This window comes from Seriola dumerili, unplaced genomic scaffold (assembly GCF_002260705.1).
Source record: "Seriola dumerili isolate Sdu_G_001 unplaced genomic scaffold, Sdu_1.0 BDQW01000449.1, whole genome shotgun sequence".
NCBI classification, from domain to species: domain Eukaryota; kingdom Metazoa; phylum Chordata; class Actinopteri; order Carangiformes; family Carangidae; genus Seriola; species Seriola dumerili.
In genome coordinates this window covers 6,059,233-6,086,829 of record NW_019174704.1, presented here as the reverse complement: position 1 = coordinate 6,086,829, position 27,597 = coordinate 6,059,233, and the positions used below count along the sequence as shown (strand labels likewise).

The window sequence follows — 27,597 nt, the reverse complement described above, 5'->3', positions numbered from 1 at the left end:
CTCGGCCCCCCATCTCCCAGCACAGCCATTGCGCCCAGCAAGCAGAAAAAAGTTTGGGGACCGCTGGTGTGGCACCTCAGCATATGAGAGATGACCCATGGCGGCCCTTCAGAAGGGAGCGACTCAGAAGGCTGGGGCTGACATATGTTACTCAGCGTGACGAGCCGAGTCCGTAGACACCAAATTTGTGGACTTTCGAGAAAATTTTTTGGAAATTATTAAAACACAGAATTTAACCGTGACCCCCGGCAGCATATGAGAGACCGCCCATGGCGGCCCTTCGGAAGGGAGCGACTCAGAAGGCTGGGGCTGACATATGTTACTCAGCGTGACGAGCCGAGTCCGTAGACACCAAACTTGTGGACTTTGGACAAACTTTTCCGTTGTGACATTCACACTAGTCTTAATGGTGTGGCACCTCAGCATATGAAAGATGGCGCCCCCCCCCGGCACAGCCATTGCGCCCAGCAAGCAGAGCTAGCCGCCCGGCGGCCCGCCGGCTCCCCCCCCCCGGCACAGGCATTGCGCCCAGCAAACAGAGCTCCGGCGGGCGGCTATATTTTCTCTCATTCTTGTGACTGAGCTAAACAATGTTGTAATTATTTCTTTTAAAACACCTATACAAGGTCTTACAATGGGGTAAATATAGGATAATGTGTCTGACAAATCTGGATTAAAACTAATGTCACTTAATTTGTAATGTAATATTTGTGTCATTTTGAACGTTAGAATCAACAGAAAACTTATCTAATGAAAAAATGCAAAGTATACCAGTTAAGATTGAAAGCCTCTCCCTGTAAATATCCATCTTGATGTAGTGAACCTTTTTTAGTAAAATTTTTTCCCTCTTTATGTATAATCTGGTCATTTCAGATGTAACAATAAAACCACACCCCTATGACCTGCCCAGAGTAAACAAATATTATGCAGCAGCTGGGCACATCCAGAATAATAAAGGATAAACCACATGCAGTGAAAGAGCAGTGGAATGTAAAGCAGAAAACGGCAGTGGCATAGACAGGGAGTGAACCGGGGCTGTGCTCTTTGGTCTAATTATAACCCAGAAGAGAAGACTGCTCACACAGTGGCCTCGCTCTGTCCACTGCAGTCATCGAGCTGAATTTAAGTACTGGGTGGCACCTCTCTGTGGTCCATAGTTACGAGTGCAGAGACTCCAGATTGGTTACTCACCATCAACAAACAAACTACAATGAACAGATATAAATATATCAAGTCATTAAAGTGTTTCATCCAGAAAGGTGAACTGTGAATGTTTAAACTATGAAAGGGATCAGATCACTGATTAAGGATGATCGGCATAAATCTTACATATTTGTTCAGACTGTATCAATAAAGTGTTCAACTCAGACACACTTCAGGGTGTAGGCTGTGGCTTTGTTGTATTGGACTGCACTACATTATGAAAGGTGAAAAAAACAACAACAACAATCCACCAAAATATAGCCCCAAAAATTATGAAATTTTGACACAGTCTGTGACACAGTGAGAACTAAATATGAACATTCAATGTTAGACAGGATTCTGCCTGTGTTGAGATGCTCCTCTATTGGATGACATTTGATTGTAAAGATGGTCATGATCATGTGCACACCCTCTTAGATTATGCACAGACATGCTGAAACAGCAAATCATGTGTAGGCACAACACTTGATTACCACCATCAGTGTGCTTGCAGCCTTTTTAAACTGCACATTTTTTCTCCTAATGCTCCTTGATATTTAAGTATACAATCTCATACAATATTAATTTAAGATTTCTGTTGTTACATAAAAGGATAGCTAAAACAAACAAGCAGAGAAATAAACTCACCAAGTTCCCCGGCAGCATTCCTTCCACCAACAGCATAGAGGTGTCCCTTGAGTGCACTGAGGTGGAAGAAGGTACGTTTCTCATTAAGGCACGCCACCTGGATCCACTTGTTGTAGCGAGGGTCGTACCGGAACACGGTGTCCACTGCCGTCTTGCCTTTGGTGTCATAGTTGCTTTGGCCACCCACTACATAGAGAAAGTTGCCAATGACTGCGATGCCATGCTGGTAGCGTGGTGCGTCCATGGGAGCCAACGCCTTCCACTCATGAGCCTTCTCATCAAACAGACGCAGCTCCTTACTCACAACTAGCTGCTGGCGCAGAACACCACCCAGGGTGACCAGGTGGGCACTGTCCGAGCGGATGGCTGTCCGTTCTGACTGCATAACTGGCTGCATGTAGGGCATCATTTGGTAGTTGCTAGCTTCCAGGAGAAGGTTGACACAGGTGTTGTCCGTGCGCATAAAGTCCACTGTCTGCACGTGATTGATGAGCTCCTGTGGGTTCATGAGGGGAAAGCGGATGTTCTTCATGAGCTTTGGGGCATAGTCCATACGACCGTCTTCGTAGCGTAGCCAGCGGCACGCAGCCTTGAACAGGTCCAATTCAGTGCAGTGTTTCAAGCTGTTACTGGACAGTACAAAAGCCAGTCGTTCAAATGGTAGCTTGACAAACTCTCCTGTGCCCAGCAGTGACGGGAAGTTTTTCAGGATGAAGTTGTTGACATATTTGTCCACCTCTGTGAGGTTATATGTGTTGGCAATGCGGCCCACCTCTACACAGTTGTCGAGAGAAACCTGCAAGGAAGAAGAAATCAAAATCTTGGAAAGCTGCAACTAACATTGAGCACTCATCTATAGAAATAAGTAATTGGATCTTCTCAGCTTGTAACCAGAAACTCATCATTAGACAGAATGATTTGATACACAACATCAGTGATTTAGTTTTGACGGATGCTGCAATCAGACAAATTAACATAGTCTCCCCCTGTAAGACAGAGTACACAGCTAAGTAGTGCACATGAGGATTTACTGCCTCTGTTTTATATCATAGTAAATGTAATACCTTTAAATGTAATACCTTTTAAGTGTTTAGACATTTGGCAAGAGTAGTGGCATAAACCATTTTAACATGTCACTATGGCTCTAGGAATTATAAAAAAAAAAAAAAAAAAAAAAAAAAAAAAAAAAAATCAACAATGAAAGTCATCATTCGTTGCTGCTCTAATTTGCATCCACACTAATTAGTTTTACTTACATTTTAGCAGTGTATTCAAAAGTAAAAACAACTACATACCTTTTGAACATGCCAAAGTCGACATACATGATTTGAATTTCATCATATCCTTTTTATTATAAAAATGACATTTATACACATAGCAATATTTCACGACTTACCTGGAAGCACATATTTATCAAGTTAGCTGAGTAAGTGCACTAAAAACATGAAACAACTCTTTTTACTTCAGTTCATGTTCCAAATTTTAGGTTGTTCTCTACATTTTACATAGAAGGAGTAGTAATCTGCCTTGTGAAACAACCCTGAACCAGAGGCTACTTGTCACTTGTCTTCAGCAGGTTGATCTAACATACATGTTGCCTAGCAGAATCTGTCCACCTTAGCTTTTGACTTTAAGACAGCAAGCAAAACCAAATCAAGTCTTAGTGAGAGCAGAAATGATTATGACTGGAAATTTCTAGATAATGATGACAAGAGAAAACAGACCCTTATTGATGTGCTTTTATGCATGTGCTCGCTGGGTCTGACTCAAAGACACTCTCACAGGATTTCTAGAGTGTCAAACTTAAATTGAAAATAGTTTGGCAAGATTTAATGAGATTAAACCACTGAATTTATTTAAAATTTGGTTTGAAATCCTAAAATCCATTATTTTAGCCAATGCTCTTAAACATTTAAACACACAACAGCATTTCTGTTATGAGATACAAATGAAAACAACTGCTATTTTACAACTGGTGAAGATTATAGGAAAGCTGTGCCCTGTACAGCTGATCCTTGTGTGTCTGCTTCCTTACCCCAGATATAAGAAAGACCTTGCAGAAGTCCAGCACAGGAAGGATTTGTAAGAAGCTGGCTGCCTCAAGTGTGTCTTGCAGGTTCTCCATGTTGAGTGACAACTTGGCTGTGTAGATAAAGTCAATGATCTTCTTCAGGCCTATTCGGTTAACTCCGTGAAGCTTGATGCACATTAAATCCTGTTCTTTCATTCCACCTGCATCAGGACAGAGGAGGGGATAAATAAAAGTAGATGCTTACATGTGGCACAAACATACATAATCTTATTTGACTGACAGACCTGCTAGCAGCCTATTTGTTTTTTTTTGTTTTTTTAAGAACTTGAAGAATAAAGTTTACACGTCTGAACAAATTCAATTAAGCTGAAAATTTGAAAACATTTCATATGCATCTAGATGAAGTCATGTATTTTTTTTTTATGTCAAAAGGACTTACGTTCAGAAAGGATTGAAGGTCTTAGGGAGAAACCTTTGCTCAGCGTCTATGCTCACACAGCTTCCTTATCACTAATAAGAAATCCCTCACTCTAAGTAGAGTTTCCCCTTACTCCTACTTTAATAAGCTCTTCCTCTGTTCTCATTGCAGAGCCTTCTTCATCTTCATCATATACTTTAAATGCCAAACGTCCAAACTTACTTCCAATACTGCCACGAAAGGAGATCAAAAGTAATCCCATCAACTGTTCCAAAATTAAAATTTACTTTCATTGCTCATTACTGTAACTTTGTAATGTAAATGACTACAGTGCTGTATTCAAAGCTCTAGTCATGAAAAAAAAAAAAAAAAAAAAAAACACCATGATATGAAAAGGCTACAGGTCAGTTCCAATCATGTCAGTGAAGCCACTTTTATTAGCAACCACTTTGTTGCCTGTTTTCTTTGGGTTTAACTGAAAAAAGCCAAATAAAACCCAGTACAGTACATAAGAACTGTCTTTCTAGTTTTACTACCTTTTTTGTTGTGAAATGTTTGCCGCTTCTAAAAATAAGCTATCTTTTTACAGTTTTTCAGTTATTGCTGAAAACACCCTTCACACCACTGTATGCGATTCAAAAAGGTATTCAAGGTTCTACTACCTCTGCATACAAAGCGCAGATTACTTACATTCATTACAAATATGAACGACCATGAATGCATGGCAATGACTTCACCTGGTTGGTTTTATAACATGGAAATCTTTATGAATTATGCATGCACACACACACACAAACACACACACACACACACACACACACACACACACACTGGAGGGACGTGGGAACCAAGGCAAAATCACAGTGACGTCATTACTGAGGTGAAGCATGGAGATGGTCATGATCGATCATGCTTTACTAAAGAAAAAACAGTGCAGGCAGAGAAGAAGAAGATATAAAGCAATCAAATGCATGCGACAAAGCAACAAGAAACACATTCCATATGAAAAAGTACATCAGCGTTAAGTGGTACCAATAAAATACTCATTGTTGGGCAGATTGCTCTGGTCAGTGTGAGGCTGTGCAGACCCACCTGTGAACATGGCTTTGAAATAGTCTGAGGAGGCGGCCATCATGGCACGGTGTACAGGGAAAGCTTCATCGCCGTCCCCGGCCACCAGCGTGACATCACATAGCAAACCCTCTATCCTCAGCTGATCAAATCCCTAAGAGAAGAAGAGGAAAGAGAGAGATGAGTGTCACTGAGCTATGCATAGAGGACCTGAAATATGCAGTGTTTTTATTCCAGAAAAGTAGACCGTCTCTGTCTGAGCTACCAAAGGTGAGTTTGGTACAAAACGGTATTTCCCACCAAAACACATCTTGCCCATGCCCAGTGTGATGTGAGCTCACAGTATGTGATGGCCCTCTAGTCTACTTGAGCTGTCTGACTGCAGCCTGCTCATTTTCTTGACTGTCTTACACATAAACTGGTTCAGAGTTGTACGTTTAGAGCTACAGCTTTACCGTACCATTGCAGGGATGGGAACCGAGAACCGGTTCTAGTTGAGAGTCGGTTCCAAATTGTGTGAACAATCGAAATCGTATGATTACAAGCTTATCAATTCCCTTTATGAAGCCGGCATGTTTTTCCATACAGTTGCACATTGCAAGCATTGCATCGACACTGTTGGAAACTTGCAACAAGGAGGACTCATGGCGGAGAGGAAGAAACTGTCCCAAGCGTGGCTTCATTTCATAAAGATGATGACAGTGCTAGCTGTAATCTCTGTAAAATGGTAATTTCACATATGTTCCTGTTCACCATGGTCTTAAATTCAGCATGTCTGTTACTGAGGGTAAATATCCAATGTTATAATAACATTAGTGCCTTGCAAGCAGGCCTAGCAGATTTTTTTCTTTGACTAAGAGAACCTAAATTAAAACAACAGTTAAACAGTGGAGCTTTTGCACACTCAAGTCACCCACATGTCCTTTTCCTGTTCAGACTCAGAAAAATGTTGGGTTGATACTGTGTAGGCCTACTATTTTTGCCACAAGAAAATTGATCAATAAGGAATCGAACCGATAAGCAAAATAGATAATGGCATTGGTATCCATAAAATATTATCAATTCCCATTCCCATAACCTTGTAGGTAGAGTTGTACTTCATGGAGGTATTAGCTACAGTACATCAGACTTTGGCTTCACCCAGTTGTTGATATTTAAAACAAATAATCCCAAGTTGGCTGTACTGTTCATTTACATGATGAAGTCAACTGCAGTGACTCTTTGGAGAGTCAGACTTTGCACATTTTGTCATTGTTTAATCACTTGGCTGCTGCGTGCTTCAGGCTACACATTTACAGTCTGAGCTTTTTTGTCACCCTCACACCACATTCTTCACACATCCACTCACTTATTCACACACTGGATTTCACTGACAACCACATCTAATAAAAATAAAAAAATGGTGATGGCAGGTAGTCTAATGTTGAGCCAGCCAGAAAATAGACGGCACACGTCGATCCTGTAACACACTACACCAACTGAATGCAATAATCAATGGTGAGTTGTTTTTAGGTGGGTTTCTTCCAAATGCACCAGCTAACTGAGACTAACTGATTGCACTATCAGGTTGTAAGATCAGATAGCCGACAAAAATCATTATCATTCCATTACTGTGCTCTGACACCAAACGATTAATTAGCAGCAAAAGCAGCCAACAGCCAGTCATTTTCAATGAAAGCTGGGGATGAAGGGCAGACACTGCTGTGGCCTCAGCAAAAACAGCACCCACTACAACTTTAGGGTGATTGTAACTATATGCAAAGTGGTGACATTCTGAAGCAGCCTGCTTCTCGTAATGGCGTAACTTGTTAGATTATTCAGTGCTCTGCTGTATGCGAGTTGTTTACTTTTTCTTTTTGTGAGCATAGATAGCATTAGCAAGCTGAGATAAACTGTGACTGCACCTAAGTGACAGGGTAGCTTATGTTCTTTTTCAACATGGTGTTATGTACTTCAACTGTTAATGACTTCAAATACATACAACAAAATGTCACTTCAAAAACTTGCTACATTCTATTAAAGCTTTTCTGTTCCATTCTTGATAAGCAATATAATCAAAAATATTCATGTTGTGCTCACTCAATCAAATTAGACAGAAACCAAGTCCCAAATGCTTTTGGTTAATTACTGCAACATTATCTAAGCTATTTAATTGTTTCCAGTAATTCTTGCCGTGGGCTCTTTGAGGTAGTTTTGATTTTGTACTGTGCAAAGAAATTAAATTAAGACATTTGCTGCATTTGTAGTCTTGTAGTAGGAATAGATTAACTTGGATAACTTATCTCATTCTAGAAATAATGCTAAGAAATGTGAATTACTATATAGCCCACATTACTTCCATGAACTCTAAACGAACACAAAAAAAAAACATCATCATCATAACATTATGACAATATTTGACTTAACATTCACTTTTTCATAAGTAATTGTCACTAGATGTCGGAACTCTCACCTGAAGAACAACTGAGCTGTGTGTGTTGCTTGTGAAAAATCGAGTGTTTCCAGTCTTTGATGCCTGAAGGTGAGCAGAGATGCCCATATCACCATAGCCCAGAGCAACTTTCATGTGAGCGTCGTCGTCCTCCACGAGGGATCTATTAGGAAAAAAGAAAGAAGTTTTTACTTCAAAAGGGTAGCAAAAACACGTGTTTCCATCTAATTTTAGCTTATAGAAAGTAGGACAGAGAAGTTTTCAAAGTGACACTACTTAAAAAGGACATATTGGGTGATGGTAGCCTAATTGTTAGACAAATCGTCACCTAAAAGTTGCAGGTCTGCAAGCCTGGGCCGGTTGGGAAAATAATGGAGGGGAAGTGAACCATGCATGCTCTAACCTTCCCAAAGTGCCCTTGGGGGGGGGGGCTCAACTTCTCAGTGGTCTAAAATATGACTTGACTGCTTCCCTATTTGATTTTGTGTGCCACTGTAAATCTCCATCTTCTCTGAAAATGTGTGTTTTCCTTGTTTTTAAAAAAAGAAAATAAGAATTGCACATTGCATAGATGTTCTAAGCAATTCACTGAAATATGTGTATGACATAACAGCTGGAAAACAGAAGCTCAGAAAGTAACAGAAACATTAGCTGCAAGACATTTTCCTCCAAAGCATTAGTGAGGAATGCGACTCTTATCAGTCTTATGATCATTTAGAAGTCAAATGTCTAGGTTGTAATCTGCAAAATAGCCATGGCTAATGAAACTAGAGCAACTACTTTATATCAGAAACGATGGTGTGCAAATATATATACTTATGCCGACAAACTAAGCTATTGAGGATCAATACTAAAACAATGAAATTTGCGTTGTGAAGCCCTAAGATGAATGTTTTACTTGAACTACTATGATCTCACTGAATTGCTTAGTTTTACAGATGGACAAGCTAGGAGCAAGACACATTTGCGGGAGGAATGGTGAGGCTACTTGGTTAGTCAGTCTGTCCATTTGACAGTTTGGTCCAAAGCAAATTATGTCAACAGCTTTCCAGAGTGTCTTGAAATATGGCTCGAGCATTCATAGTCCTCTGAAGATGACCATTCCCACTGATATTTGTGTCTCCCTGACCTTTTACCTGGCGCCACTGTCAGGTCAAAAACTATTTTCTGGATTTCCATGATATTTAACGTAGATATTCGTTGTATCCATAGAATGAATCCTGGTATTATACTGAGACCCTGACCTATTTTCTTGCCACAACTGACCACCTCTGCTAGGGGCTGCCATTGCTCAGGACATAGTGTCCTTCGACAGGGGTGGTGTTTTGATGCCAGCGTCTCCTGTCCACATGTTAAAATTTTCATGAAGACACTGAACACCAAATTGCTCTTTGATGGTCTGGGCAACATCATTCATGGCAGTCTGCTTCTTGCTGCCATCAGAGAATGGGTGAATGGGGCAAGGCATATTGTAAAGGCCTTTGGATATAAGTGCTATATAAATGTAGCCATTTACCCCTTGAACACAATATCCAAATCTAAAAAGCAGTTTAAAAAAAAAAAAAAAAGGCCAAGATATCAACTTCAAACATAAGATATATCTCATAAATATAATAGATCCATTGCCATACAATTTGCATGGATCACTTGTTTGCTCCATCCAATACTTCTGTATGTGGGTTATAAGGTATATTGTGGCCTCTAGGGGCCACAGGCAAGGCTTTAGTACCCAAGACATAAAACATGCTTCACAGAAATATCATTAAACCTATGTATTTACAAAAATATGTAAGAAAGTGAAATGGCTAAATTAAAGTTACTAGGATATTTTTGTAAATTATGGGTGAAGTTTTGATAAACAGAATTATTCTGCCTTGAGTGTTTTGACCCGAGCAGGACCTTCATGGTCGTGGAAGCGTTTTCCTTCAATAAACTGCGCAGCTATGGGATGAATCGTGGATCTGAGTTAAATGAGGACATGAAATTAAATTACTCTATTTTGAAATGAGCTGCGCAGTGCTGAATAGATCATTAGTTTTTAGAAAAACACTGACTAAAATATGAAACCACAATACATGTACAGTCATTACTTCTTGGTTTTCAGAGGGGACACAAACACTGCTAATGATAATTGAAGTAAATGGAAGATTTTTTTCAGAATGTGTAATTGATTCATAACCCAGGGATTTTACACTATACCAGAGATCTGGAGTCTTTAACAGACTCCTGAGTAAAAAGAAATATGCTCAGTTCTGATATTCTTGTGTTTCCTTATAATCTGCATGGCCCAGTTCTTATGATATTCCTTGTGCTCTAGGACAGTCGAACCAAAATTGTGCAAAAGTATTAAATTTCTGCTACAACCAGGACTTAACCTGTGATGTAATATAATGTAAAGTTCTTACTGGCCCACGGAGAATGAATGTGGAAAGATGGCAAGTGTGACTCAAAAGCCCCAAGGGGAATACTCTAGGGATACGGGTACATTTTGTGCTGACAAAAATGCCATTAGAGTATGAAGCTCATTTGGGTAAAAAATTATAAACAGTCTGTTAATCAACAAAACCAGCCAAGCATTTGTCATCTGCTAGCAAACAGCACAACTGTCTCTAAAGGTTATGTCAATGAGGACTGCGCCTCCTTGACTGATGTCAAGCTCCTGTGTGCTGCTGCCTCTATAACAAGAGAAACAGCTGGCCTTGGTGTTAACCGTGTAATTCAAAAAGACTATGGAGGTTTTTTGGAGGTGAAGCACACAGAGTGTTTAAGTAAGGTGATAAAGTAAGTCTAACACCAAAAAGGAACAACTTGTGACTGATAATAATGGGGCGGTTTGTGTATTAAAAAAAAAAACAAAAAAAGTGCCTGAACTTGCACCTCTAATGAGAGGTGATGCACAGACACAAGTGCTGTGAACCACAATGATGCATAAAAATCTGCATTTCACACACTGAATGAAAACTGAGCTTAAAATATTACAACTATTCTCCATGCAGTATATAGAGATGACAGAATAGTCATTGAATGTGGCATCAGAGACTTAAAAGGCGTTCATTTTCAGATGAAGATTGGCCTGGTTTTGATAAAATGTTCTTTTACAAAAATGTCTGGCTCAGCATTGCAGTAGATTTGTGTCTTCAAACAGGCCCATGAGCAGGCAGCGCTTGTCAGATGTAGAAGACTAATGGTTTTTGGGTGGACTATTTATATAATGAAGCAATTCGAGGTCCCCTTGATTTTTTTGTGGTTAGCAGAGTGGTTTTAGAATTTGTTAGTGGATGTCATCTGTACTTTGAGGCTACATTATTCAACATTTTATATTAAAACATAGATTTTAGATGCTATTAAAATGTTTGACAGACTACTGTCATACAGTTCTTCTTTATGTTTGAAATTAACTAATTAATGAGGCAGATTTAGACTTATAGTTTCATTCAAAACTTATTTCAATTCAGCTGAAATCAATCCTCTGTCTTCATGACAGTGACACAAAAATAAGACAAATGTCAAGATTCGCAATTTAATATTCTTTTTAGGCGCAGGATAAAAAGACATGCATGCCAAAAATAAAGGGCTAAAATATCCTCGCTGCTGAAAAGTTCGTGTACAAGTATTTTTCACTTATCAGACTTAATATATGGACATATGGACATCCGATATAGATCAATGTGATTGGAGCATGTGCACAGTTTTACTTATAAATGATGATGAAAACATTTTTAGTGATCTACATTCTTCAGATCTTTGCTCCTCAAAAACAAGTCTTGTATGTAAATGGTAAGGTAGGAGATCTGTAATAGATGTATAAACCATTAGAACTTCCAGTGCAGGTCTATTATAAGAGTTATCTTTTCTTTTTTCTTTACACACAGGGAGCACAACATGACACATGTGATTTGAAGAAAACGTCAGTGGTCTGTTATTAATTTGATGATTCTGACAATCAAAACACTACACAGGCTAAGGTTAGACTAATGGCTCAATCAATACTCTGTGTCATTTTAATGATTGAAAGGATTTATATTATTTCTATCTAATATCTTACTTCTATGACTCAGCCATGAGATAAAGAAATAGAAATAAACTAGTAACCCCCATTTACATATTATGGTCTATAGCTGCTGTTTTGGTATGCTTTTGATTTGTGAAGAAAATGAGCCGATAAGGCAGGAGAGAACAGCCAACACCTTTGTTTTACTCTGCTTTGTTTATGAATAGAGAACAGAATAGTCCTGTGATGTTCACAATGTGCACATTAATATGAAACTGTTGCTAGTGCTTGTGCTATTAATAAGTATCTTTAAAGTAACTATTACACAGTACAGACTGAATGTGAATGCGTGGAGTTGTTACTGGAAAAGCATAATAATGAAATTTACTTGCAAAGTTGTGAGTCACAATTATCCAAGGTCACCTGGAGTTGAGAAAAATTTGTTAACTCCCACACCACAAATATGTCAGCGCTGCTTTGGCTGTACGATCTGGTTAGAAATGTCATTGAGATTAAAAAACAGTTTAAAAAATAAATAAATAAATAAAAAGTTATGCAATTTGACACGTTTAGTCTTACAGATATAAAACGTTTCATGGCCACTTGTCTAAGGAATTGTGGAATGAAAACTTTCTCTTTTCTTCTCACAAAAATTTCACTTTAGGGCTCGGATACTCTGAGCCTCAAATACGACAAAGGCTGACTGATCAAACGTTTTGTGTCACCTCACGTCACCTCACATCTTTGCACTTGAACACACCAAGAAGGCTTCAGCAGACTCGCAGTCAGCTGCAGTCTTCTTTCCAAGAAGATTAGGCCAAAGACATTTGGGGGGTATGATGGATAAACATTAAGAAAAGGTTAGGTCGATTCTAATTGTTATTCCTTTCACATGCCATACAAGAACTGAGGAGCAAGTTGGAGGACCAATGAGGATACATTAACAAAAAAGACAAAACAAACACAAAAACATGGAGATTTCTGCTACCACAAGAGGTAAGGGAAACTAGGTACAACTCTATGATCTACCCTACACATGCTCAAGGTCTATTACATACAAATCTTGAAGATTAATACTTAGATAGTACAAGTTTTAAAATGACGATGAGAGGATGGGATCAGTAATCAGGTACATTTTACAAGGAGGATGATCATGAACTACAACTAGTAGGAAATTGTGAACACCACCAACACTAAACGCTGAGAAACTGGCATGGCTTAAACAGCGGTCACAATCACACTGAGACACAGCACAGGCAATGTACTGGTACATTTACCCCGTCAGGTGGTAAGTCGGACAGGCAGCGAGGAGAGAGTGGGTTGTCCAAACCACAAAGGAGTGTTGGTGGCTGCCGGAACGAAACAAAGAAGACAACAGCTACAGCATCCCACATAAAAGTTCTGCTCTTCCCAAAGACACCAGAGACTGAATCTCTAGCTGTATCCATGACCAGAGTGTGTTTGACGATAGTTATGAGTCAAGATTTAGAGCGGCTGAGCACTGACCAGTGCAGAAATCATTTATTAAACATCACAGAAGAATTCATAAACTATTAGCCTGTCAAATGCCTGCTACCGATGGCTATTAATGGTTTATTTTAGGTACGTTTAAGTCTGTTTCATGTGTATCAACAATAACATTACATTTTATATTTCATTTGTTAAATCAATTCAGAGATTAAAATGAACGCTCAGATACATTGATAAATATGGTTTTAATTTTACAGTTTAATTTGATATACAGCAGTATATTGTTCACACTTCTAACAAAATGAGGATGAATTGAATATAAAACCCCATATCAAACTAACATGACACATAATGATACTTATCTCCTGGAGGGTATAATGTATGTGAAAAAACTACAACTAGGTTAATATTAAAATGATCACAAAAAGCTCCAACTTCATCTTTTTCACCGATATAAAAACACTGACCTCAAGCCAAGCTGGAAGTGATAAATTATAGACAAAGGTAAAAGCCTTTTTGTCTTTGATAAGAAGACCATTGGCAGCTTATGCTCTCATGCTTATACACTGCATCTTATATTCCCAAATTTGGTAGTATGTTAGATCCCAAATCGCTGGCTGACACATTCACAGTATCATTTCAATTAGAGAAGAATCATTACTTATAATAATCACACATACAGTTATGGCACACAGGAAGGTTTTCATTTTAGAGTATTCAACAAATGCAAAAAATATCCTGGTTGATGGATACATGAAAAAAAAAAAAAAAAAGAGCTATGGCTGGCTTGGAGTGCAGTGTGGATTGCTTGTGTTTACAATGGGCCATTTGGCCACATGGTTTTTTTCTTCCCACAGTAAGCACTGGAAAGTACATTGTTAACTACAATGAAAAGAACAAATAGGAGGCATGACATGCTATGGATCCTATTTTAATGCTAGTGACAATCTGCACGAGCAGCAAAGTTACTTTCATTTTCATCAATTTAGGTTTTGAGCAGAGCTTGAAGAAAAAAGGGGCCTGAGGGAAAATTAAGAAGCAGGAGGACTGAAAAAGAAGTAATGAAGTAACATGGGGAAGAGTCCATCCAGCCCCTTCACGTCAGTGGAAAGCTTAAAAAACATCCTTCCACCAGTGACAGTTCAGGAAGCTAAACTCAACTTGGCTTTTTCCCGGGGATGACAGTGGAAGGGTCTTAAAAGATTAATGAGTATAGCTTTGCTGTCTTGTCATGTTTAGCCATGCATTGATGGAAACTTCATTAATCTAATCTATTTCAGGTTCTGAACATCTGAAAGAGTAATGCCATGGTTTCTGGAGCAAAATAACTAAGAACTTGTATGGCAGAATTTACTGGAAAATACTTACACCCATGTTAAAGGATAGGTTCATATATTTTTACATCTATTTTAAAGCAAATACTTCATCTTATCTTACAAGATCAGTACCGCCAGGAATGAATTTGCAGTATTGTGATGTGTTTTATGACTGGTCAGTGAGTAACCCTAACCCATTAAAAGCTATTAGACATGATGATGTACTGGGTGATTAAGTCTCTATCACAGAAATTCTTTATGGAGTCGGTTACAGGCCGTACTTGACAACTTTTACTCACAGGAGACAGGAAGCACAATCAGTAAAAGAGCCAGACATCGCAAATAAAATGTGTGTAGTGCTAATAAAAAATTGATTGCAGCCTATTTTTCTTGGACTAATTTTTGTACAAACTGCATTACACAGCCATTTAAAAGTTTCATTACATTCTAGTTGCTTATGGTTACAGTGAACTAATGTGACACCGTTTTAACAGGAACACAGGAAGAGCCTGAGAGCAAAAGAGACAAGACAATGAGGCAGCAGTATATACACAAAAAAAAAAAACAACAATGAAAAAAACATCACAGGACTCAGAGTCTGGCAAGTGTTCCAAAGTCACTCACATATAAAACAGAAAGGCACAAGAAAAGGTGATAAGGCACATGGAAACTAAACACGGGCAACACTCTAAAAACCTCTGAAGTGATGTGAGTGGAGTCAGAAGGGAAATCCCCATTTGTTCTAGCAAGCAGAGCAATGACAGACACCTACACTGAAGAATCATCTCAATCACGAGCACAACAATGCAATAAAGCTACATGTTGAACAGCTTCTTCTCCTGGGAGGAAAAAAAAAAAAAACACTTTATGAAGTGCAGTTGTTGAAATGCAGAAAATAGAAACCCCTACATCATATAGGCAATGACTACAGCCTCTGTGTCAGCAGCATCATTGAACTGAAGGACTAATTGCAAATCTAACGTATAGAATCACCTGGATTTCTAGTATTGCAGAGGTTGTCTATGGATGCCATGTCAAAAAAATATTCTGCTTACTTATTAGCATGCTAAACACTTCCAAACACCAAACCTAGAATGAGACTAGCCAGATGATTATTGAGAAATTTCTCTCAAAATTTCACACAAGTGGGAGCAGCTCTTGTTTCCCTTTCCCCACCACACACCCAGCGAGAAGCAATACAGCAGAGAAAAAGAGGTAGTTGTGCAGTCTTTAAATTCTTCTCGCATACCGTCTCCGTCCCATCAAACAGACTTTGGTGTGTCTAAAATGTGACAACGTGTCTGGTGGATGGAGGGCAATATGAAAATGTGAATATGTTCATCATCATAATGAACATAGATATTTTTAAATGTAGAAAAATATTTTTTAAAAATGAGCCATAATCTATTCAGTTCAGACTATTTCAAACATCTGTGTCCCATATGTCTGACAAATGTTGTTTGCTCTGCCCATTCTGATGCACGTTCCATAATTAATGCTCTGCCTTAACTAACTGAATGGATAGTTGCAATGCACTATTGAAAACTCTTTTAAATGTTGGAAATAACACATGTACTTCTGATTTTAAAACGGAATACCGTGAACACTTAAGGTTTTAATTGAACTCTTGGAAGCTGAAAAAAAAACCCAAAAACTTTAAGTAGGTTCTATTACAAACAAACCGGAGTTGTATTTATGAGAGGACGTCCTTTATGAGCTTCAGTAAAAGTGCAATGAAGGTCTCACAGTGAAATGATAAACACAAAATGTAAAAACAACCACCCAGGGTGTCACAAAGTGTATGGTGAGAGAGATATGTGATTTGCATGAAGCCTCTGTGATCATGTTGTTTGACTGTGTTGCATCTCCTCACATTTTTGATCAGGTAAGTACAAACTAGTAAGTTCTGTAGTAAGAACTGTCAAGGAAACTATTAAGCATCCAGTGAGCGAGTCCAGTGATATTTCCAAGAGATATTTGCGGCTCACTCTGTCCAGGACAAACTGGGCATGATCTCCAGATAATTGCTCCTCACTGCTAATAATCGTAGCCGTCTGTATGCTATAATGAGTCTGTAATTAAACTTTATAATCAGAGAGCACTTTAAGGTCAAGGCTTTCACATCAGAGAGGACTAGGGAATTCATGAGTACCTGAAATTAAGTCTCAAAACCACAGTTTCAACCTGCATCTTAAGTGGTTAAGCAAAACAAGCTTCAGAGCGTGTTCGCGTGTGGGTGGAGCAATCTGTCCACATGTACCAAATGCTAAATTAACCTGAAGGATGCTATAAGAAGGAACATGATCCAGCTGAGTAAGTGTAATCCAAAAGGACAGCCAGAATAATACTGACTTTACTAATATTAGTTTACATTTATAAGTTAGAAATAGCTACAAAATAGGCTGTTCTGTATAGTTACTGCATATCTGTGGTATTATTCACCATATGTAGACCAGGCAGGGTACGTGTACCCGAGGACTGACTCCAGATTCTAAACAAAAATTCAACAGAGTCAAGGCATTAGGTAATAGGAAGTGTCCCTGTAGGTCAGCAATATTGAAATGTATATAATGTATATATTTTTAATTCCCACGACCGTGCCGGTGGGGTACACCTTCCATTAGGTGAGGCCAGTTACAACCTCTAAATCTGCAGCTACGTAAGCAGAGCAAATGTACTGAGGAAGGAACATCAGTGAGTGTTAACAACCTTACACCCCTACAAAAAGATGGAAGAGGTAAAGCGTAAAGTCGGATTGACCTGAGCTGCTGAATGTGTTGGGATTCAGAAGTTTACCATTATTAATCTCACAAGTCACACTTTTATTTGGTGGATTTTTCATGTTTTTCTTATTCTAAGCCATGTTCTGACATGTGGACAGGAACATGGTGAATCTGAACATCTATCCAATGAGGGATTTCTTTGATGCGTCAGGATTTTATGATTCATCTTACTCACACATAATAACAGCCAATGACTGGTCAACTGTGAGTTGAAACTCCACCCAACTTCATTACAGCTCAGCTTTGAGTAGGGAAATGTGTGTGCGCCTGTGTGTGTGCGGGATGAGCACAGACATGACTGTTTCACCTGACTGAACTCACTTGATGGTCTGCCAGTCAGACTGGCTGTGCCTCCCCTCTGGCCTTTCAGTGAAAATAAATGATCCCTGGGTGGGTACTGCATTTTTTGTACAAAATGGCCACAAGTCAGCAAGAACTAAATGTCCATTCCAAAGGGCAGGTAAATTAAAAGCTCCACCACAACTCTCTAAAGTTGATAATTTTTCCCGTAGCAAGGCACATGTGACTCAGGCTTACCAGGGGCCCATGCGATTGCGCGTGTGTGTGTGTGTGTGTGTGTCCACATAAAGCTGGATACTTATGAATATCAAAACCATGACACAATACTGGCCTCATTTAAAAACATTGGCAGATGCTGCTCTCAGGAAGGTAGCATTCAATATTCTGCTTTAGTTTTCAAGCAAACAATTAAGCAATCTAATATGTTTTATGTAAATTATCACATGTTGTTTCACATCACTGTGATCAATGACCATCTAGCCAGGCATTTAGAGAGCATATTAATCATTCACTTTTAATGTTTTCATTTCAGAGCAGGCTATTTCAGTTGAACTACTTTTTAGCTGATGTAGCACACCAGCTGATTCTCCACCTTCCATTAAAATCATACAGTATATTGGCTAAGAGCAGCATTGTAGTTTTAACATCTCTACTGGCATATCATCCCTGAGTCCAATTAACACATAAATCACACTTGGATATATCTGGTGAGGCCCTGGAGTATAACTCCACTGTTTTATGAATTTTTAACCATGAAAAATGTCTTTTTTGTCAGCGGAAGTTGATGTTCAAAGTCAAAGTAAATGAAAATCCTCCAGTGCAAATGCAGCTCGTATTCAGTTTTATGTCAGCTGTCAAATCAACTGTTCTGATTATTTTAGAATAGATTAATTGTTTAATTAATTAAATGAATTAATCTAGGTTGGTAATGGAGTAGGGTTTAAAGAAATGTATGTAAACTAATTGGCCATTTACCTCAGACACTGTTACAATAATCTCATAGCAGCCGCACAGAGGACTCAGCAGCAGCAGGATTTGACAGCCACATGAGACATGTGAAGCATCCACATTTGCAAAAGTCTGTTAAACAGACTTTCAAAGCTTTCATTTTACCTACTATCTGTATGGAATTTAATCTGGTCACACTGGTATTAACTAAAGTCTCAACACTTGAACAAAAAAATACATAAATCAGTACCAAGGGAGAGCAGCAGATAAGACTCTAATGTGCTAAAAGAAAATATGAAGGTCAAAATATATAAGATGTTATCCTATTTTAGTCTGTTTTTGAAAGATTGATTTTCTTGCATTTTGCCTCCATTAGATTGTTGACAAAGAGTGACAGGGTACAAGGGGAGAGAGAAAAGAGAGTATGACATGTGCTAAATGTCCCTGACTGGAATCGAACAGGCGTTGCCGCAGTTAAGGCTGCTGGCTCACCATGACGCCTCCAAGAGGTGATTACTAAAGACAGCAGTCACACATATTAAGTGCTTAGCACTGAATCACTGTAAGATAAGGGATGACATTCATTTCAAGGACTTTTTGTGGAATGAAAGATAAACCCAATGACTTCTTACTGAGCTGAAGATTATTCCAGGGGTCATACTGGCAAGGAACCTTTACCATTCCTTGCTAGCATGAAATCTGCACCACAGGCAGTTCACCAGTCTATATATAGATTAGGGTGGTTCAAAACAGCCAAGCACATTGTGCAAAACACCTCTTAATTCTTTACACATTATGTACGTCAGATATTCCGAAAGCTCTCTCCTGTGTCATTCTGCTGCTTTGGTTACATATACAAAGATTACCCTACCAGCATACCAAGTTAAAAATGTCCCTAAAGCCAAACAGAGGCACCACTCAAATGGCCTATAAAGAGTGACTTCTCCCTGACCACAGAGTAACCTATAATTGGGGGCCCAATATCAGTCTGCCTAAAAACACAGCTTACAATATACATGTTTCAAAATAGAAGGTGGTCTGGTGGGGCTGAGCCACACTGGGCAGAGTAAGGTGGAGCTTCAAGGCTTGAATATGCTTCACTTGCCAGTGTGTGCACACCATTTTCTATGAAGGCAGACATAATATACAGTAGTTAAGTCATTGATACAGCATGATTTTTTTTTTTTTTTTACAAAAGGTAGTGTAATACAAAAATGACTGACTATTTATATAGAAATTCAAAATCATGTAACAGTATAATGATTGTGATGCTAAAGAAATACAATAGGGTATTCAAATAAGTGATAAAAATACTTTTAGAAAGACAAGAGGTCCATAACTATCAAGAAAAATTACCTGTAAGAAATACATTTTTTTGTAGCTGTGGTCTCACTTTACTGTTAGCTTATGTTGTTTTATTTTGAAGGCGCTTCATCACACACCAACAATACAAACCAATCACCATCAATGACTTGCACAGTCAACATATCTGCTGAATGGATATTTTTCATGATGGAGATGGAGATTCACATAGAAATGTCAGTTCAACCTATTCCATTCATTATCAAATATTACAAGTATTTTTGGCCGATCTACATTAATAAGTCCTATTACAGATAGCATACCAGTGTTAACAATGAAACTAAAATAAGTGTGATGTCACCAGTTTGATCTACAAACTGTCCGGGAAGGGCACATTTTTCCCCTCAATCTCTAAAAGTACTGAGGTGCCCTTGAGCAAGGCCGTTAACCCCCAGCTGCTCCAGTGGAGCTGCTCAGTGGCCAACAGCTAAGATTGTGCTCGTACTGGGCAGCTTCCAGGTGTGGATATGAATAATGTGTGAGGCAGCAGCTTCCAGTTAAACTACCCTGGTTAAATAAAGATTAAACCCATAATTAGCAAGTCAACAGTGAAGTATTGTGTCATTTTGTAAAGAGCCTACAAAGTGACATTATTTAGTCAAGACTTCTGTAGGGTTTAGGACTTGAAGGTGGGGCTATATATGTGTAAAGACATACTATATTTGTACATTTCCAATAAGCCACATTGAAGATATCACTTGTTTTACTGACATTTAAAGAAAAATGTACCAAAACAGAGGTTAGAGCACAGACCTCTCTTGCTGTGATGCACTAAAATAAACATTTCTGTAAAACTAGTAAAATTAAGCTCTTAAGCTCATAAGTAAAGCTGCATAACTGTGTACTGCATAAATCCAATTTTGTAAAAATCCATCCAAGTAAGCCCTATTAGCCTATGAAATTACCTTTAGGCTATCAGCTAGCCTAGCTTCCCTTGAAAACTGTGGTTGTTTTTTTTTGTTTGTCATGATTTTAGTTCTCACTCTTTTTGGCCAAGGACATTTTACAGATCAAAAGTCAAACAAGACACTTGCCCTTTTCAGCAGAGCTCAGAAAAAGGGGTAAAGCGAGGGGATGGAGAGAGGCTGTGTGAAGCACTTCCATTCTACCCTCCCCCCCACCCCCTCCTGAACAGTGGCAGATGACAATAGCTTCTAAACCAGGGCACGCCAGACATCCTGACAAAGGCAGGCTCCTCCCAAGCTGCTGAGTCCCCAATCCCAAATAAACATAGCCACAGGGAGAGGGCAAGAGTCAGGGATGTGGTGCTTGCCATGTCCAGACTAGCGGCAAAATGAGTCCCTCTGCCCAAGAGAAAATCAGTCTGCCAGCGAACCATAAAATACATGCTGGACAAGGCAAATCTCTTGACACAGTGCAAGGCTCAATCGCATTCTGCCTAATTAGGGCTGCAACAAAAAATAATGTCACAAAAATTTACAAAAAAAAAAAACAAAAAAACTGGAAAGCAAACAAATCCATCTCCATATACATTGCCAAAATGGCATAATGCAAATGCTATTTAGCTCTTACTCACATGTATGCAGGCGAAAGGGGTGAGGACCTGGATGTCTTAAGAACTGGCACTGGGAATTTCCAGCTGACAGGAGAACCGCTTTTCCATTTCAACGGCATGTTGTTGTCACCAGAATGGTGCTACAGCAATACCAACAGCAAAGACCATTTCCATGAAAAGGTTTCCAATGCAGTCTTCCATCCCACTCTGCCCACACCATTTAAGGGGGAGGGAGAGCAGCAGCAGCAGCAGCTATAGAAATACACTGGTAGAGGCAGTGCAGGCTACAGTCAGGGTTGTGACTTTAGCGGCAGCACTGAGAAGCCAATAGATTGCATCCACCACGACTACTTGCCCTGCTGCATTCACGGTTGTCTCGTGGTAGGAGGGGGAAGAAGCCCTGCCTTCCCATCACCCTTTCAGGGTCTGTGAATAACCCAGTAGCTAAGCAACAGTGCCACCTTGTTAAAGGAGTTGTGATTACAGCACTGGGCTTGCTATGAAAAGAAGTAAAAAGGAAGTTAGGTGGGAGAAATAGCAGGAGAAAGATCAAACTATTATGAAATATATACAATACAATTACTCTGAACCTAATAACTTTACTAGCCTTTAAGGTTTAACAAATGGTTTTGAGGAAGTCAGTGGTAATGCTAAAATACAATCTACCGGATAAAACTGGATGTCTGTAAAAATCCAGTGAGCCCCAGTTATTCCTTATGCAGTGAATTGTGTGAATTAAGTTTATCATTTATGTTTCAGAAAACAATACTGTTTTATAGCGGATGTAATAATGAAATGCTACAGCTTTTAAATTTGTATTCTCTTTTTACCACATGTCTTGTCACCATGGCAGTCCAAGTTTTAAGACTTGGGGAGCTGTGAGGGTGAATTAACTGATCATTTTGAAAAAATTCTCTTCTATACATATAGGATTTTTTCCACATATCATTTTTGGACATGGCTGTATTTTGTGTTTCTCTACAGTGGGATAAATGTGCATTATTCTGGAACATTCATGGGTGGAGGCAGACATTATCAGTCTAAGTACAATCAAGGTAAAGCAATAAAGAATGACCAAGACAATTAAGAAAACACCTATTACTCAATATCTATTGCAAAGTACTAGAAAGTGTCAGTGCCAATTTAAAAATACTCAGTGTTTGGCTATGCATTACATTCTTATAAAACTAAATGTATTTTTATTCTATTTATTCCATATATTAAGTTTTAAATCAGAATTTTCTTTGCAAGATGCCATTCTTTCCTCCTCAGATACATTCACCAGGTAAACTCAAAACTTTGCTGTGATGATGCCTGTAACTTTGACAGAGTAAAGACGCCTCATACAAACTAGACTGAACAACAAGCTTGCAGGCAGCTTGCGTCAGAAAAGAATTTCATGACCTTACTGATCTTGATGAACTTGAGCGCAGGGCAACATATTATAAGCATAAAGTTGCAAAATGTCATCTAGATTTGGTCCAACTTTTATGAAGCATCGGACTAGCTCCATCTTTTGTGTCTAACACTTCCTGCAGTGGCTTCACGGTACAAGCGTTTCAGCTATCCAAAGGCATTAGCAAATGTTTTGGTGTTAAAAAAAAAAAAAGGTAATTTATAAAAAGCTTATCGTTCATTTATTGCCTTTATTTGGTAGTTCAAAATAGAGAAATGACAGGAAACAAGGGGGGTGGGGGTGACATGCAACAACCTTGTGGTTCATGGTTGACACCTTAAAGGAGCTAAGTTTTGCTATCGCTATATAGCCAATGTAGTTTACTTACCAGTCTTGGTCAGAGCTTCAGCCATGATTGAGTTTACAAAACAAGAGGTTCAAATATGTGTATCCTGTGAGCAACAATACCTTTTTGGGGCTAGCTAACTTCAGGAGAATAAAAAAAGTGACAGAGATGAAAGCAAAACAAGAGGGTGGCTTTCCACCACCGGACACAGGCCTGTGAGCTGGTGAGCTCATAGTTTGTAGCTGTACTCATGTTTCTTCTAGACTGCCAAGTAAACAGCTGTTAATGCTTACGATGGCTATAGCAATAGCAAAACGTACAAATAGGTCCTTTAAGGTTTGGGTTATGCTGGAAAAGAACCAATTCATATGAAATGTTGAGCATATCCAGAAGAAACCAAACTGGTGCATGCCAGTGCCGGAGTGTTCAAGTGGGAACACAAGTTGCTTCTGTTAACAGATTTAGTAACAATTTCTTTTTGAAAAAAATAAGCAAAGTGATGCAACAGTATGACTATTGTCTTTGTGTCCCCTTATGAAAAAGCAATCCAGCAACTGAGATCCTATAGGCATGTTTCAAATCTCTGATTGGCTGAGTGAGAATGGTAATTGGTCACTTGTCAATATCTACTCTATTCAATACGAGGGCTAGACTGGAAATCGTCAAAGCAACTATAAGCTTCTTAAAGATATTGTTATTGGTGCACATGTCGGCTGATAAGTAACAAAAAGTTGCACTACAGAAATGCCAAAACTAGGTTTGACGCAATTTTGTAACAGTTTCACAATTACATAGTATGCCCGCCAGTGTACTGTCAAGTTGATTCGACTGTAAAATGTCCCTTCTATGTATGGATCTTGGTTAAAATACTATTATTACATCAAAATTGATTGTTTAGGTTGTGTTTGTTAAACAAAATTAATATGAGATGATATACTGTATATTGTCAGATTTTTTTTTTTTTTCTAACCTCTCAAATATTAATATCAGTATCAGCTGGTCGTGCACACATTCATCAGAAAATGTCTTTTCAATCAAGCATTGAACCTACAGTGCATGAATTGGAGTGGAAATGAATGGTGATATTTTCATACCAACAGCAAACGTGGGTTTATTCAAGTCAGAGCCTTAGACTGAAAGCAGTATTAGCCTTTTTAAAAGTTGTGTAAAAAAAACAAAAAAAAAAAAACAAAACGAACCAGCTGCTTGACGGAGGACTGCAACTAGACCAGTCAGTCAACATGCATAGGTCATCTAATTGTCAGTATGTGGTAAGATGGAAAGTGATGGTGATTTCAAATCTGGCAGAGAGCAGGTAAGCTACTAGGACTGGTCAATGATATAAGCTCTATGGCATCTTCTGTTCTGCACAGAACTGTACTATACCAACAGATCTCAATTCTGACATATATACCAACATGATGTCTCTTCAAAAAGCCATTCTTTGATTTGAAAAAAAAAAAAAAACTGAATGCTGATTGTTGATGCTCACTTTGATTTCAGTCAACCAAAGAAAAAAAGGGAGTCCATCGGCCATAAATTCTTTCTTATGTATGATATTTTCTAAAAATAAAAACACTGTATAACCTGGGCAACATCTCACATACAAACAACAGGCGCACTTGATTTGTCACTGCTCCTCCCTTCCGTGATGGGCAGAGTATTACACAGCCATTTAACTTAAAAAGCCAGAAAATTGTCTCTAAGAGAACATCTCAGATGTGATTTACAATACTGATATAATGTGAGAGACTGTTCCATCCTCTTTCTGTTTTTGTCTTTATTTGTCACAGATGCTAAAAGAAACTGAGCACTATGTCCAAATTTAGAACTAACATATCCTATCTCATTTGGTATTGCAGAGTAACAGCCACATAAACACAACAACACACCAGAAACAGTTGAGTTGCAGAATTAGGGAATTACTATGAAGAGTAAAGAGAAGGTTTCTGAATTATGTGATGTAGGTGTAAGTATATTCCTTCTTCACATTCATGTGTTTGGGTGTGCCCAATCATAGCTAACATGGAGCAACAGGAGTTCCTGCTGAAGTCACACATAAGATGTTCCTAATGTGAGATACACACACGCTAGTTGGAGAACTATGGTTATATCACCGAACCAAAGTTTCTGTATATTCTCCATTTGACCATCTCTCAGCTCTTCTGCAGCACATTCACAGACAAACTAATATTCCTCCGTGGCAAAGTCAAGAAAAACTTTATCAGCTGCATTTTTGAATTTCATTTTCACTGAAAAAAAAAAATTTTTGATTTTTGCTGGGGTCCGTACCAATTAAGCATGTTCCCTTACTTGCTAAGAATATGATTTGTAGGTCGGGGCATCTCTGTATTACCACAATGCTTCATTTATAGTATGTTGTGACAGATTTTACCTTTAACTTTATAAAATTGCAGCTCTTGCCACTCGGATATTGCACTTGACCGTATCATGATTTCGATAACATTTTGATTATATTTTGATTAATTGTTCAGCCCTAGATAGACATGTGTACAGGTTAAAAAAGGCACTGCGTTGTCTAAACACAAGCAACTGTAGAATAAGTCAGTACTCCGACATATGTGACCAATGTGTGACACGTTGGATGCTGGTGGTCATCTTCATGTTAAATACTATTCACTAACTTTGTTTTTTTTACTGATATTCTGTTGAAACTTGAGAACAAAGTACATGATCCATCACTGTTTCTGTTATTCAAAGGGTTTGTTGCCCATCTCTGGCAGAAGACAGGGGGGTCAGCTCATGAAAAAAATCTGCTTGGTTGCCATCACCAACACTGGGCCCAGTTGAAACCACCTATTTCAGTCGTTGTATACCAAGGGCTGTGACAATATCATTTGAGTGACAGAAAGACTGTTGGCAAAAAAAAAAAAAAAAGCCAACATTATGCACAGGCTATCCAGGTTTGGAAATTGCAACAGGTAACACTCTGGTGGACTCAGCAGTAGTTCTGAATCCTGGTCATTGAGCGCTACAGCCCTTCTGCTTTTCTTTCTTACAATCTAATCAGGGATTACCTGATTAACTCCTCTGACTCCAAGTGGAAGCTATTTCCTAACGAGGACTGATACCAGGACCGATAATTACTGCAATATATGCAGATTAATGGTTAACCGTGAATTAACCTTCAATTATTAATGTTGAGAACAACAAAAAAGAAAATATTGTACTGTCTCACAGCTAATGCTGTCTATTAACAGCTCCAGAATTTGAAGCAAGGTTTGTAAACTATAAAGTGAATAATTAAAGTGAATGATTACACATATTCACAGCAGCTAACAAAATAATGGAATATGTGATATTGCACATTACCTGTCATGCAGTCCGATGGGCATTGTCTCCCCTCTGTGTACAGGGTGCTCCATACCCTCACCAAAACCACACCTCAAAAACAGACACATGGTACTTTCAATATTTGTATTAAGTCTTCCTTCCAAAAAAACAAAAACCAAAAACACATCATATCAATCTCAGGCAAGAAAAACAAGATAAAGCTGTTAAATGGAGACAACTTATCATTCAGCATTTGCAAGTCAGACTGACATCTGCAGTTTTATCAGAACTCATTTTTTTATGTTTTCCAGTCTGCACATTATTTTAGATAATATTTATTGCCTAATGGTGACAACATTTCAATGCTTTAATTGCTTTCAAGTTTATCCTGAAAGCAAACGTGTGTATTTATGACATTTACAGCCTGTGGCTGTTACTTATGAGAGTGGAGTAATGTGAATATAATTGCTGTCATGTTAATTTTAGATGCATACTGTCCAACAGAAGTTGATGGCAAGATGTATGGGTGTTTCTTGACCCCTCATCCCCTGCTGAAATGTGACAGTTGCATCATATTTCTGTAACTTGTTGCTTTACGCAGAACTAGGCTAATGGACGCTAAAAATATCTGTCATGTGTTAGTTGACAAAAAAATCCTCCTCGTATTCTGAAATTCAGCTTACATTATGTACAAAACAACTGGCGTAGTAGCATTGATATCTACTACAAAAACAATGCTAACAGGTACAAACATTAGTTTGGATCCAGTAAAGTTTTCTTAAAAGTTGCACCCTGGTCCGACGTTTTAACATGTTAATCTTGGCATGACATGATTTTAGTGACACACGACCGATGGAGTTGACAGTTTACCTCTGCAAAGTGCTGCAGCTCTCAGACAGCAAGTCGGAGAGGTTAGTCCTTTTAAAGCTAAGTGTGACAGAAACTAAGTCCACAGCGAGGTAGCCGACTTGCTAGCAAAGGCTTTAGGCTATCATCATTTAAAACGCCAGCCTTTCATAGCCGGACTGAACAACTGTATTGACAAATGAGGCAAACCTGTCAGACTGGAGTTTTGTTCATTTTCTGGCCATGT

General features: G+C 38.7%; 1 protein-coding gene across 2 annotated transcripts in view; it reads right to left on the bottom strand.

The window, feature by feature from the left end:
- The window catches only part of klhl13 (kelch like family member 13), a 37,244-nt gene that overhangs the window by 9,187 nt on the left and 460 nt on the right, over positions 1-27,597 (bottom strand). Inside the window, exons 2-6 of one of the 2 annotated variants that reach the window (XM_022762626.1) lie at positions 26,544-26,615; positions 7,804-7,945; positions 5,373-5,505; positions 3,866-4,062; positions 1,831-2,626 (exon numbers count right to left, since the gene is read on the bottom strand). In XM_022762626.1, coding sequence (XP_022618347.1) covers positions 1,831-2,626; positions 3,866-4,062; positions 5,373-5,505; positions 7,804-7,945; positions 26,544-26,596 — 1,321 coding nt within the window. In that variant the 5' untranslated portion in view covers positions 26,597-26,615. Of the gene's footprint in view, positions 1-1,830; positions 2,627-3,865; positions 4,063-5,372; positions 5,506-7,803; positions 7,946-21,489; positions 21,589-26,543; positions 26,616-27,597 lie in introns of those variants that run through there. The other variant, XM_022762625.1, reaches the window with a different exon arrangement.